The sequence below is a fragment of the Geotrypetes seraphini genome, chromosome 3 (genome assembly GCF_902459505.1).
Source record: "Geotrypetes seraphini chromosome 3, aGeoSer1.1, whole genome shotgun sequence".
In the NCBI taxonomy this organism is placed as follows: Eukaryota; Metazoa; Chordata; class Amphibia; order Gymnophiona; family Dermophiidae; genus Geotrypetes; species Geotrypetes seraphini.
In genome coordinates this window covers 285858896-285872388 of record NC_047086.1, presented here as the reverse complement: position 1 = coordinate 285872388, position 13493 = coordinate 285858896, and the positions used below count along the sequence as shown (strand labels likewise).

The following is a 13493-nucleotide window of genomic DNA, read 5'->3' as shown; positions in this document are numbered from 1 at the left end:
GGTCTTGGAACCTACTGTGATGCCAGTGGAGCTGTGGAGCAGAGTGCTGGATTCTTAACGGAGCTGCTGCGGAATAGTCTAGCTGTGAATACTTGGAAATCCTATCGCTCTGGCTGGCGCCATTTTCTGTTTTTTCTGGCGGATCCAGTTTCTCGTGGTAGTTTGCCTTTTTCAGTGCCCTTAATGGTGCAGTTTTTAGTTTTTGCCCGGCAGCAGGAGTGGTCGGTAGGTATTGTGCGCTCGTCCTTAGCGAGCGTGGCATTTCTGTCCCAATTATTGGGTTATACTAATCCTTGTGCTGCGTTTTTGGTGCGGAAATTATTTCAAGGCTTTCAGCGTTCCAGCAGTGCTCAGGGTTTGAGGCCTTTGCGTTTGCCTCTTTCTCCGGCAGTGTTGTTGCAGTTTTGGGATGCTTTGCCTAATGTTTGTACGGATGCCTTTGAAGTGTGTCTGTTCAAAGTGGCATTTAGTGTTGCCTTTTTTGCAGCCATGAGGATTAGTGAGCTCGTTGCCCCTGCCGCTTCTGCTGCTGGGGAGACTGGATTGTTGGTCTCAGATGTGGTTTTGCAAGACCGTTGTTTGCGTTTGCGCATTCGTAGATCTAAAACTGACCAACAGGGTGCTGGAATTTGGGTAGAGTTACGGGCATTGGGAGCTGGGGTGGTGTGTCCTGTCCTTTGTGCTCGAATGTATGAGGCGGTGCGACCTGTTGGGGGGTTATTTTGGCTCATGCATACCAATGGTGCACCGTTAACGCGTTATCAGTTTGGTGCTGTTTTCAAATTGTGTTTACTAGCGGTTGGTTGTGATCCGACGCAATTTGGAACACATTCTTTTAGAATCGGGGTGGCGTCTTATGCTGCAGGGCGTGGAGCTTCTGCATCTTTGTTATGCAGGATTGGGCGCTGGCGTTCGGCTTGTTATCAGCGCTATGTGCGCGCTCTACCAGACAGCGTGCATGCCTAATCTGTTTTTTGCTTCAGTTTTTCCTACAGATGCCTTGCTGCCTGATAATTGTGTATGGTTCTGTGGCCATTCATATGTCTTTTGGGCACAGCGCCAAGCTAAGGGGTCTCGTTGGGGACCGAACCTTGGACTGGTGCATTTGGGAGTCCGCATCAGATGGCTCGGCTTGAGAGGCATGCTGTGGGAACAGTTTCTTCCAACTTTGCTACAAGCTCACCGTTTTTCTTCACCTCAAGTGATTGTTTTCCATGTTGGGGGTAATGATTTATGTTATACTAGAGGAGTGGACCTTATTCGGAGAATGAAGCAAGATTTGTTGTCTGCCTCGTTTTATTTTCCAGGCACTCGTTTTGTATGGTCTTGCATCATTCCCCGGTTGGTCTGGAGGGATGCTCATAAGGTTGAAGGTATTGAGCGTCTAAGGAAACGTGTTAATTCTGAAGTTTCCAGGTTTCTGGGTATGATGGGTGGTTTAGTTCTGTGCCATGATTTGCTCACTGTTGACTGCCCTGGGTTGCATAGGGCAGATGGGGTTCATTTGTCAGATATTGGGCTTGATATTTTTTTAAGTGCAGTGCAGGATTTGTTGGAGGCTTGTTATGCGGGCCCCCGGGGCCGCAGCTTTTCTGGGGGGGTGCGGGACTAGCTAAGCTGTCTCCGCACGTGGCGGAAAAATTTCTATGTTGGGGAAACAATTTTGGATCAGTGTGGCTATGCAAGAGATGGGGTGATTAAATTTTGTTAACTGCTCATATGCGATACCGCCATGGGGGGCAGCTGGACTCTGCGCCACCGCGTGTCTTGCCGAAAGGGAAGTGGGGAATGGGGGAGAATTTTGGAAGAGGAGCTAGTTCGACACCGAGTAGCTCCAGAATTTTGAGAATAAGCTACACTGTATTGAAAAATGTTCTAAGTTGTTTTGTTAATGTCTGTTTTTATGACAATAAAGCTGCGGCCCATTTTTTGCCACTTTATATGCGTTGTGCATTTTATGTGAACAATCTGAGCGAGATGCGAATTCCAGTGTTAAGTGGCTTGCAGATTAAGCTGCGGGCTTATAACACTGGATGAGCTAGCGAGGATTGGGTTGGTGGGGAAAGGGTTAATTAATATCAGCAGGAAGGTAGGAGAATAGGTAGTGGGTTGTTAGGCAAGTTAGGAAAAAGGAGGGGTGTGGAAGTAAGAGATGCAAGGATAGGGTAAGAGAGAGAGAGTGTAGATTGGCTGGGGAAGGGGCTCTGGGATTGGAGGGTTTTTGTGAGGAGAATTGGCGGGCAAAGGAGAATTAAGGGTTGGGAGGGAGTGTAGGAAGGTTAGAGTTGGTGAGGGAAATTTGTCCCGGCCTTCCCTTCCCTCTTTATGGGTCCTCTCTTGGCGGTTTGTGGTTTGGGCGGGTGGGGAGGGGGGGGGGTTGGTTTGTCGCAGTTTTGTTGGCGGAAAAATTTCTATGTTGGGGAAACAATTTTGGATCAGTGTGGCTATGCAAGAGATGGGGTGATTACATTTTGTTAACTACTCATGTGCGATACCGCCATGGGTGGCGACTGGACTCTGCGCCACCACGTGTCTTGCCGAAAGGGAAGTGGGGAATGGGGGAGAATTTTGGAAGAGGAGCTAGTTCGACACCGAGTAGCTCCAGAATTTTGAGAATAAGCTACACTGTATTGAAAAATGTTCTAAGTTGTTTTGTTAATGTCTGTTTTTATGACAATAAAGCTGCGGCCCATTTTTTGCCACTTTATATGCGTTGTGTATTTTTTGTGAACAATCTGAGCGAGATGCGAATTCCAGTGTTATTTCAATTGTGTTTCTGTTACCCATTTTTTATATCTGAAAAGACATAAGTATGTACATACTGTATATCAACTACCAATGTTATACTAGACTGAATATCTATTTTCAAACTGTTCCATATTAGACGTTTACATACTGTGATGAGTACCTCCTGAAGGAGAGAGGTCCTGGGTGGTAGGAAAAAAAGAGGACTCCTGGCTGTAATAAGCACAGAAACCCATACATGGAAGTCTAGTACCATCTCTGGGGTCTTTATTTCATGTTCCTATTTAACTTAAGGTGAACAATGCATTAAAATTCCAATCGCCAGGCTTGTCATAAACATAAAAAAAAATATCCAGACAGAGTTACATGTTCACCATTTCTAACATACATGGTCTTTGGATTACTTCTCTTACAGAAAGTCAGACAGAGTAGATCAGAAGTCCTATGCAAATGAGTCTCATAGCTCCACTGGTGACTTCTACATCTAACTAAATTAGGACAGTTATTTCCAGCTTCAGTCTCTATGAAGCTCACCTTTAGGCAATTTAAGTATAATTCTCCTTTTCTCAAAAACAGTTAATCTAAGTATATGTTCAGGTTTCAGCAGTCCCTCAGGGTTATAGTCTGCAAAAGGCATCTTTATTAGTGGCTGCCTACAAAAATGGTGCCGATCACATGTCAATCAAGCTATGGTGCCTTTTTTAGAATCATGGCTCCAGTTAAAGTTAGGTGTTCGGTAATGTAGGCCAGTGTTATAAAGGCCTTCATTACCAGTGCCTACCTTTGAAGGAGAATCATGCCTAATGGTGCTTAAGGTCATTTCCAGCCCAAATTACTCCTACTTTGACCTTAAGTGCCACTAGGTGCCTCTTGTAGACACCAACATTTTTTAAATTATATTTTAATTGGTTTTTAATCGGTACAGTCAATTAAACCAATTAAGTTAGACAGCAGTAGAGTGCCTACAGCCACCTAACATACATCACCGTTTGTAGAATCTGCCCCTCAGTATATAAGAAAGACTGGCTGACTTCCAATTGGTTGCAGGCCAGCTTTAATAGACCTAGGATACTAAAAAGCAGTAAACAAACATTACTATCCTCATCCCCCATGGCTTTGAAAACAAGCCTGATTTTAAAAAAATTCTGTCCAGAGCCTGTTTTTTTGGTGACAGGATAATCGCACGCCAGACACCAGCGCGCTGACAATCAAGCGCTGACAATTTGGTGCAAGAAAGAAGCGTGCCGCGGGAAAACTTAGTTTTAAAGAGCTCCAACCCCCCACTTTACTGCATGGTGTTCGCGCTGCTGTTGGGGGGGTGGGGGGATGCAACCCCCCACATTATAGAGAAAACGGAACTTTTCCCGAAAAAATCAGAAAAAGTTCCGTTTTCTCTATAATGGAGGGTTCCAACCCCTCAAACCTCCCCCCCCCCACTCAAACCCCGCTTCAGAGCTCTTTAAAGCTAAGTTTTCCCACAGTGCGCTTCTTTCTTGCGCCAAATTGTCAGCACTCGATTGTCGGCGCACGACTGACTATGAACTGTTTTTTCTATTACTCAAAGATAAAACAAGTCACAATAGAAAAATAAAGGTGAAAAAAAAGGACTAGAACAAAATTTAAGAGTATATTATAAGAATTCCATGCAAAATAGCTGTAAACTGTGCTTAAACTGAAATGTATAAATAAAAAGACTCTTCTCTCCTTCAATCTAATTGGATAAGCTCTTTGATGGTGTAAGTTTAGCATTGGTTCTCTTTGTTAAACTGAGTAACCAGCACCTTTGCTACTTGTTTAAAATTTTGATAGCCATGGAGAAAAGTATGATCTTTCTCACCAGTGTCCAGAAACATAAGCATTCTTATCTTCACCTTTACTTGTATTTATGTACTTTATCATTCTGTTTTATTTTATTTGCATGCTCATATGTCCATCTTGTGCTACAGTTCCCCTGTAAAAGGGATTTCATATGAAATATGATTCCTGTCAGGAAGCACCTCAGTTGTACAACAATGATGATATAAAACATATTAATGCTTATGGACTAACTATACTCTGTAATAAGTTGATACCTCTTAAATAATTTGGTATTATATTTTCATTTTACATTGTATTTTTTTCTTTTTTGACTTGTAAAGAGCCTCAAAGTTGAAACTAATAAATAAATAAATAATTTTTTAAAAAACAACACATATTAATGCTTATAGTAAGGAATGAATTATATTTAACCAGCTGATGATGATTATGGAATAATTTGACGAATTTGCACAAATTTTAGATATTTGGAGTATTTTAATGATTTTGCTGTTTAAATAATAGAAGTTGTGTAATAGTTGCGATGTGTGCAATTAGCCTGTGTAGCAATTAATCTCTTTGTAAGGTCTATGTTGCAACTGAGTCTTTGGCTCACAACACACCCTTCTATTCTTCACATATTAATATTCACTCTTAATATTCTATTATAATTTTGTAACATGTTTGAGTATTATAAACTTCGGTTAGACAGGACTCTTGACAATAGACCCAAATTTTTTTTAGTTTACCCAGCGTCCCATTCTTTTTCTGATTTTTCAAAATTATAGTCATATATACACAAGCTATGACCACTTGGTTTAAAAATCATAATCTGATCTTGAATCAGGAGAAACAATTGCCTGCTGGCCAACGGGCTGGTCTATTCACCCTTCTTTTGTCCCAACTTTGTTTAATTCTCCAACCTCAGTTGCAGACTCATTTAGATATCTTGGAGTGATTCTTGATAGAGCACTCTCTTTTCATGAGCAAGTGTAGTGTTCTTAAAGCCAGGTTTCTTTTCTTACGTCAACTGAGACCTTTGAAATCTCTAGTCAATCCTTGAAATCATTTGTTCACGCCTTAGTTAACTCACATTTACACTACTGTAATGTGGATTATGCAGGTATTTCTCAGGTCAAATTAAAGCATCTACAAACGTGGCACAACACAGATGCTAGATTCCTCTTTGGAGCAGGTTGATTTGATCATTGTACCCTACTACTTAAATCATTGAACTAGCTTCCAGTTTCTTCCCATATTCAGTTTAAATTACTTTGCCATAAAACACTTCACTCAGGAGGCCCTTCATATTGCTCAAATTTCATATCTGCTTACACACCTACCAGGTCACTACATTCTATCGATGCTCATAGGTTAGTCCCCCTTCCCCCCCTTCCAAAGTAGATTATGAATCAACCAGAAATTCAGCATTTTTTTTTTCTATGTCCCAGACTGTGGAATGTTCTACCTTATTCAGTTAGGGGGTTGATATCATTTTCAGCTTTTAAAGAGGCAATGAAAACACATTTTTTTAAGAAAGTGTACAGTTCACCCAACAGAGCTATTTGTTGGGGATTGTTTTACATTTTATGTCTCTAATTAATATGTTGAATTATTATATGTATTCTTATTTGTTTTGAGTAATATTTATTTGTGTGATTCTAAGTATGAATGATTTCTATCCTTTTGAATTTTAATTTGGTGAGTTCCTTTTTTGTCTATTGATATTAGCCTGTACATAGCTTTGACCTTTGGAAAGACAGTATAGTATTTTTTTTTATTTTTTTTTTTAACAACAAACAATATTTTCACCCATTACATAATTTCTAGTCAAATAACAAAAGGAAATAGCATAAAACAAAAACAATATATGGGGCTCATAATCGAAAGAAAAAAGTCCAAAAACCGGCCTAAGTCAAATACGTCCAAGTGCCGATAATCGAAACGGGTTTTGGACGTATTTGAAAATGACTTAGGCCTTCACAGTGCCGCTGAACAACCAGAGCTAAACAGGGCTTTTCAGGAGGAGTGTCAAGGGCGGGATTTGGGCGGGACATGGGCTGGCTTAGACTTAGTAGTACTGCATGTATAACCGAAAGTTATACAGCACAGGATCGACAGAACTTGGACGTAGTCTAAGTCACAAAAACCCACGTAAAGTCACCAGATAAGCACTGCAAACACAAACTACAGACCCCCACACACTACCCCAGTGATCACTGACCCCCCTCCCCACCCACATAAAAATATTAATCACAACTTGAAAATTGTGCCTCCAGAACATCATCGCCTGGCATAGGAAATCCTAGTCGTGCTGCACAGAGGCGTCTTAAGCCGTCTTGGGGGTGGGTTAGGGACTCATGGAGAGGAGGACCCATGTCCATAAGCCCCTGTATTGATATTGAAACATGTGTACTTCCCTATATACCCCCAAAACCCTCTTTTACTGGCATATAAGTGGCTCCTGCAGCCATAAGGGCTATTGGGGTGGTAGATAAGTGGGTCTAGAGGATTCTGGAGGTGATTTGGGGGGCTCACCATGACCTATAAGGGAGCTGTGGTAAGATGAAGACATGGCACCCTTTTTGTGAAGTTCACAGCAGAGCCCTATAAGGTACCCCACTATTTAGGTGCCATGTCTGGATGTTCAGTCCATCACTTTGCAGACCCCTCCCATGTCCAACAGGGCTTATTCTAGGCATTTTTAACTTGGACAAAAAGTTGGACGGAAATGTGGTATAAAGATGGACGATTTAGCGACTTGGACGATCAGATCGGCAGGACGTATACGTAGACAATTTTTGAAACGAAAAAAAATTTTGACGTATTTTTCGAAAATGTGTCCTAAGCTGTGTTTTTACTTTGGATGACTTGCGACTTAGACGAAAATGGACTTAGACGTTCCTTTCGATTATGCCCCTCTATATTACATATCTTAAAATAAAACAACTCTCTCCACCAGTAGATCCTACCCATTTTCAAACCTAAATACATCTTAACTCCCATATTATTAAACTGATTACAGATAACACATTCTATACAACAAACTTCACTACCTTAACATTCCCCATTCTAATTCCCGAATGTTTTATTAAATACCCACACCTTAAGATTTTCCCAAAACGTAAATGAAACACTTCGCTCCATATGGTTACTGGGAGTTCATTCCAAGCAAGTGGACTAGCAATAGAAAAGGATCTAGCACGAAGAGACTAGAAGTGTAACTTTTAAACATGGAACATTTAACAACTCTTGCTACCTCAATCTTAAAATTACCAAAACCATAATTCTGCAACTCAAAGATAAACTGAAACATCATGTTAAAAGGAGATGCTTTCTGAACAAGCTGCGCCAACATAGAATAAGATCTGTCATTAATACTCCTCAGAGCAGGACAACAGCATTTCTCCAGAAGCTTTCTGAATATCAGAACAACATCATAACAGGTCAACCAACATTAAGGAAGTGGTTATGAATCCAAGTGTGACACTTACTTTGGCAAAAAATTCAAGAATATTCGAGCCAGGTGGCAGCTGTGAAAAATCTTTAATTTCTTCTTTCAAGTAAAGCTGCAGTACCATTGCAAGGTTCTCAAGGCCACTTCTTATTTCCTCACTTAGCACTTTCTTATCTACAGAAAAAGAATGAAAATTTAAGTCACAATGACCATTATTTTAGATACATATTCATGCATAAATAGCAGCATTTGCGTTTCAACTTTATTTGATATATCACTAAAATCAATAGTATATCTAAGTAGTTTACAACAAAAATGCACAGATAAGAAAACAGAATAAAATGAGAGCTAGGTAAAATAGTAAAATAAAAACTCAGTTATTGCAGCACTGTTAACAATGAAAAAGGCACATTAGCTGGGATGGTAATACAAGTATGAACAACATGTCACTATAGCTGCAGAGCAGTGATGTCCAATGTGTAACAAAAAAGTTGTTACTGCCATGGGTGCAAACATTGTGAATGGGCAAACTGGCCTTAATCTAACATCATGTTTCTATATTTCTGGTTAATTAACTTTCCCCCAAGTTAACCACGATTTCAGCTTTGGAACTGTTTAAAAGATATTTAGTAGAAGTTTTGAAGATACCTCAAGCATCCTTTCCACCTATTTTGAAAATTTACTATCTGCCTTCTCGAAAGAAAAAATCTGTTGAAGACCAACAAGATCCTGAATTTGACTTACTGGACTTGACAAATATTTTAGAAAAGGCAGATTCTGAACATGTGTCTACACTATTTGTACAATTAGCCTTAGATTCAGATAGAGACTGATTACTAAAAATGTTTTTTAAACATAAAGATAAACTTTTCCTGAATCAAAAGATAAGAATGTATCCTGATGTAGCTAGAATAACCCAAACGAAGAAGAAGCAATGTCTAATTTTGCGGCCTCAGGTTATAAAACTGGGTGCTACTTTTGTACTCAGATTTCCTTGTAAATGTCTTGTTAATTACAAAGGAGTTAGATATACCTTTTTTGAATCCTCCCAGCTAGCTAGATTTATTTCAGGTAAGGTAGTGGTTACTGCTAGCACCCCAGTTGAGGAACAAGAAGTACGCTCATAGATAGTAAATTAGGTTTGACTCAGGCGCTCATTGGTTTACTTTAAATAATGTTGTAATTATAATGGAATCCGATTGTTTCTTTGACTTTCTCCCCCATAAATAGTGGACTGAAATTGTATAAAATTATTATTTTTGTTTCTGTTTAAACTGAATGATTTTGTGATGTGGAAAAATGAAACTTTAATAAAAATAAATTTTTTTGTTTAAAAAAAGTTTCTATATTTCTATTCTATTCCAAAGATTTACATTCCACCCAGTTTCATAAGAATTCAGGGTGGATTACAAATTAAGAAGTCAACTAACAACCGTTGAGTGTTATTTATTTATTTAAATTAATTATATTCTGCATATCCTATGTGGATTACAAATTATTCAGATACTCAAGCATTTTACCCTGTCTGTCACGGTGGGCTCACACTATCTAATGTACCTGGGACACTGGGGGATTAAGTGACTTGCCCAGTGTCACAAGGAGCACACGAACCCAGGGTGCTGGGGCTAAAGCTCTAATCACTGCACCACACATTCCCCCCATTACATTATAAAAGTGAAACAGACATTTAAATTTGCCTCAAAGTTTCAACAATTTTGAAACTAAGTATGTTTTCAAAACCTCACAAAACGGTACATAAGAATGCTCCAATGAATTCCAGAGCTTGAGTGGGTTGGAGATGAGACTTATCGTAATTGACTGCAAAGTTCTAGGAGACGTATTGTTGTATTCATCATTTGTTGTGCTTGTAGAGGTGTTAGAGCTTTGATTAACTAGTTGTCTATGTGCAGGAACACATGAAAATCGTGTAAGTAAAGAACTGCAGCTGTTACTATCAAACTCTTCGTAAATACTCTGGGTGCTGAAGCTAGTCCAAATGGGAGCACCTTGTACTAAAAGTGACACGCTCCTACTCGAAAGTGGATGAATTTTCTGTGAGCAGATAGAATGGATAGTGAATATATGCTGCTTTGAGATCTAGAGAACAGAGCCAGTTCTTTTCTATCAGTGGTAATAAGGTTCCCAGAGTAACTATTTGGAATTTCTCCTTCACTAAATACTTGTTGAGAGCATGGAGGTTTAGAATTGGATGGAGACCTCTGGCCTTTTTAGGTATGAGGAAATACAGCATTTTGAATAGAACCCTCAGCTCCTGCCCTGCCAAGGTACTTGTTCAACAGCATGGATCTGAAGGAGGGCTGAGTGCTCTTGGTGAAGGAGGGTCTTCTGATGGGAACTGAAAGATGACTCTCTTGGAGGATGGTCTGAAGGTTTTTTTTTCTGAAAATGAAGGGCATAGCCCTGTCTCACTACTTGAAGGACCCAGTGATCTGTTTATAAAGGACGTTGTTGGTAAAATTGAGTGAGACGGCTTCCTATAGGGAGAGTCTGAGCTATGTGTTGTGGAATACTAGTCAGGCTCTCTAGGATGAAGTCAAAAAGATAGTTGAGATTTTTGTTGAGACTGAGTTTGTGAGTTTTGAGGTCTCTGCTGCCTGGAATGCTTCTGTTGTGGAGCTCAAGAGGAGGTGGAACGAGGAATTATACCTTCACGTAGAATAGTAGGAAGAGCATTTAGGATTGTAAAACCACTTAGTAGTTTGAGGTTTAGAAGCTTTTGAGGATGATAGTCATAGAGCCTTCATGTTTTTTAAAATTGTTTGAGTTGCTTCCTCAATTTTGTCCCCAAACAAATCAATTTTTTGAGTTGCTTCCTCAATTTCGTCCCCAAACAAATCATCTCCTAGGCAAAGAATGTTGGCCAATCATTTTTGGACATTAGCAAACAGGTTAGAAACTCAGAACCATGCTTGCCTCCTCATGACAATAAAAACTGTAAGGACCGTGAAGTGACATCGAAACCATCAAATATCACACGTGCCATTTTCTGGTTTCAAAGAGATTATTAGTAATGCAATGGAATGAGACTAGATGGTCTGATGGATATATTGCTCATATTCAGACAGCTTTTGAAGTAGAAAGTCATAGAAATTAGAGCTTAGGATCCTGCTAGTTAGCATGGAGCTCTGAAAGATTCTACATCCAAACTTGTCCAGAGTTCTACCCTCTCTTCCAGGTGGATTACTGGCATTGGTTCTGGAACTGTTAGTTTTTATCAACACAGACTCTACAAGAAGGGATTGATGTTGAAGCTGTGGTCTGTCGAACCCTAGACAAGATTGGATTCTGTATAGAATGTCTAGTTTTCACATAGCTACACCAGTTCATGAACATGGCCTCCTTCATTAAATTATAAAATGGAAGCTTCAGGCAGTCCCTTAGGCCACTCTTTGTAATCTAGAGCATCCATGAGTTCTGCTCTAGACTCAGATTTAGACTCCATCTTAATTAGTAAGGTATGACCCACCTGTCTTATAAATTTTGTAAAAGACAGACTCTCCGGTGGTGACCTTCTGCAAGGATATCAAGGAGGAGGAGAAGGGTATGATGGGATGCCATAAGATTCCTCAGCAGATAGCTCTGGGTGTTCAGAAGAAGAGCACAGAGATAGGCCAGAGTCATATTGTTCGATGCCGTACCTCAGAGTTGGAGAACATAGTGGTGGGCGTCAAAGCAATGGTTTAGATGAATGACAACACTGAGGAAAATGTCAAGGAATATATCATGAAGTATTCTGAGCTGTTCTCTGTGATGACCATCAGTGTCAGTGTTGAGTTATCAAATGGCTGAACATGAGGAGAAACTTTGCTCCCTAGAACAGTGGTTCCCACCCTGTCCTGGAGGACCACCAGGCCAATCGGGTTTTCAGGCTAGCCCTAATGAATATGCATGAAGTAGATTTGCATGCCTGTCACTTTCATTATATGCAAATTTCTCTCATGCATATTCATTAGGGCTAGCCTGAAAACCCGATTGGCCTGGTGGTCCTCCAGGGTAGGGTTGGGAACCAATGGCCTAGAAGACATAGGTCTTCTTGATGCTGAACATAAACGATGTGGAATCTGAAACCAGGCTCCAGACGGTAACTGACAGCACTGGTTGGATTAGGCTAGTACTTGATGCATCGAGACAGGTACCTGCACTGTGAGCTTCTGTAGCAGCCCAACCAACTGTTTGTACCATTCTCTGATTTGGTCTTGTAAGGACAACAGAAAAAATAGTAATTATTACAGTTAGAGCAATGTTGGATCCACCGTTTGAACAGTTTACATCCACGGGGATTAAATATCACCATTTATTGAAAGGTATTTTTAAAAAAAAGAAGTACATAAAAGAAGGATAAAAAAAGAAGGATCACATTTAACAAAACAAGTTTAGTTAAAACATCTTAGTTTTTCTGATCAGTGTAGTAACTTTGATCAGTTAGTATCCTTTTGTTTCATCTCCAGAGACTGCTCTGTGATACTAGGTTTTAGATGGATAATAAAGTTATTGAAATGTTGAAAGCGCGATTACTTTCAGAATTAAGGTATCTATATGAAGAACGTCGATGCGCCATTTTGGGGGGGGGACATAAGAACATAAGAAATGCCTCCGCTGGGTCAGACTTGAGGTCCATCGTGCCCAGCAGTCCGCTCACGCGGCGGCCCAACAGGTCCAGGACCTGTGCAGTAATCTTCTATCTATACCCCTCTATCCCCATTTCCAGTAGGAATTTGTCCAATCCTTTCTTGAACCCCAGTACCGTACTCTGCCCTATTACGTCCTCTGGAAGCGCATTCCAGGTGTCCACCACACGTTGGGTAAAGAAGAACTTCCTAGCATTTGTTTTGAATCTGTCTCCTATCAACTTTTCCGAATGCCCTCTTGTTCTTTTATTATTAGAAAGTTTGAAGAATCTGTCCCTCTTTACTCTCTCTATGCCCTTCATGATCCTATAAGTCTCTATCATATCTCCTCTAAGTCTCCTCTTCTCCAGGGAAAAGAGACCCATCTTCTCCAATCTCTCAGAATATGACAGGTTTTCCATACCTTTTATCAGATGTGTTGCTCTCCTCTGAACCCTCTCAACTAACGCCATATCCTTCTTAAGATACGGGGACCAATATTGGACGCAGTACTCCAAATGCGGGCGCACCATCGCCCGATACAACGGCAGGATAACTTCTTTCGTTCTGGCTGTAATACCCTTTTTGATTATACCAAGCATTCTATTCACTCTCTTAGCGGCCGCTGCACACTGTGCTGACGGCTTCATTGTCATGTCCACCATTACCCCCAAGTCCCTTTCCTGGGTACTCTTATTCAATAACATTGTATAGTTGTACCTCGAGTTTCTGCTCCCCACATGTAATACTTTACATTTCTCAATGTTGAACTTCATCTGCCATTTCGCCGCCCATTCTTCTAATTTGTTCAAGTCCCTTTGCAACTTTTCGCAGTCCTCTGTAGTCCGAGCTCCATTAAATAGTTTGGT

General features: G+C 40.3%; 1 protein-coding gene across 5 annotated transcripts in view; it reads right to left on the bottom strand.

The window, feature by feature from the left end:
• SMYD3 (SET and MYND domain containing 3) overlaps positions 1–13493 on the bottom strand; it is an 876287-nt gene that overhangs the window by 737468 nt on the left and 125326 nt on the right. For all 5 annotated transcript variants that reach the window (XM_033938605.1, XM_033938609.1, XM_033938607.1 and 2 more), the window contains exon 5: positions 8034–8170. In XM_033938605.1, the coding sequence (XP_033794496.1) occupies positions 8034–8170 (137 nt within the window). The remainder of the gene's footprint in view (positions 1–8033; positions 8171–13493) is intronic.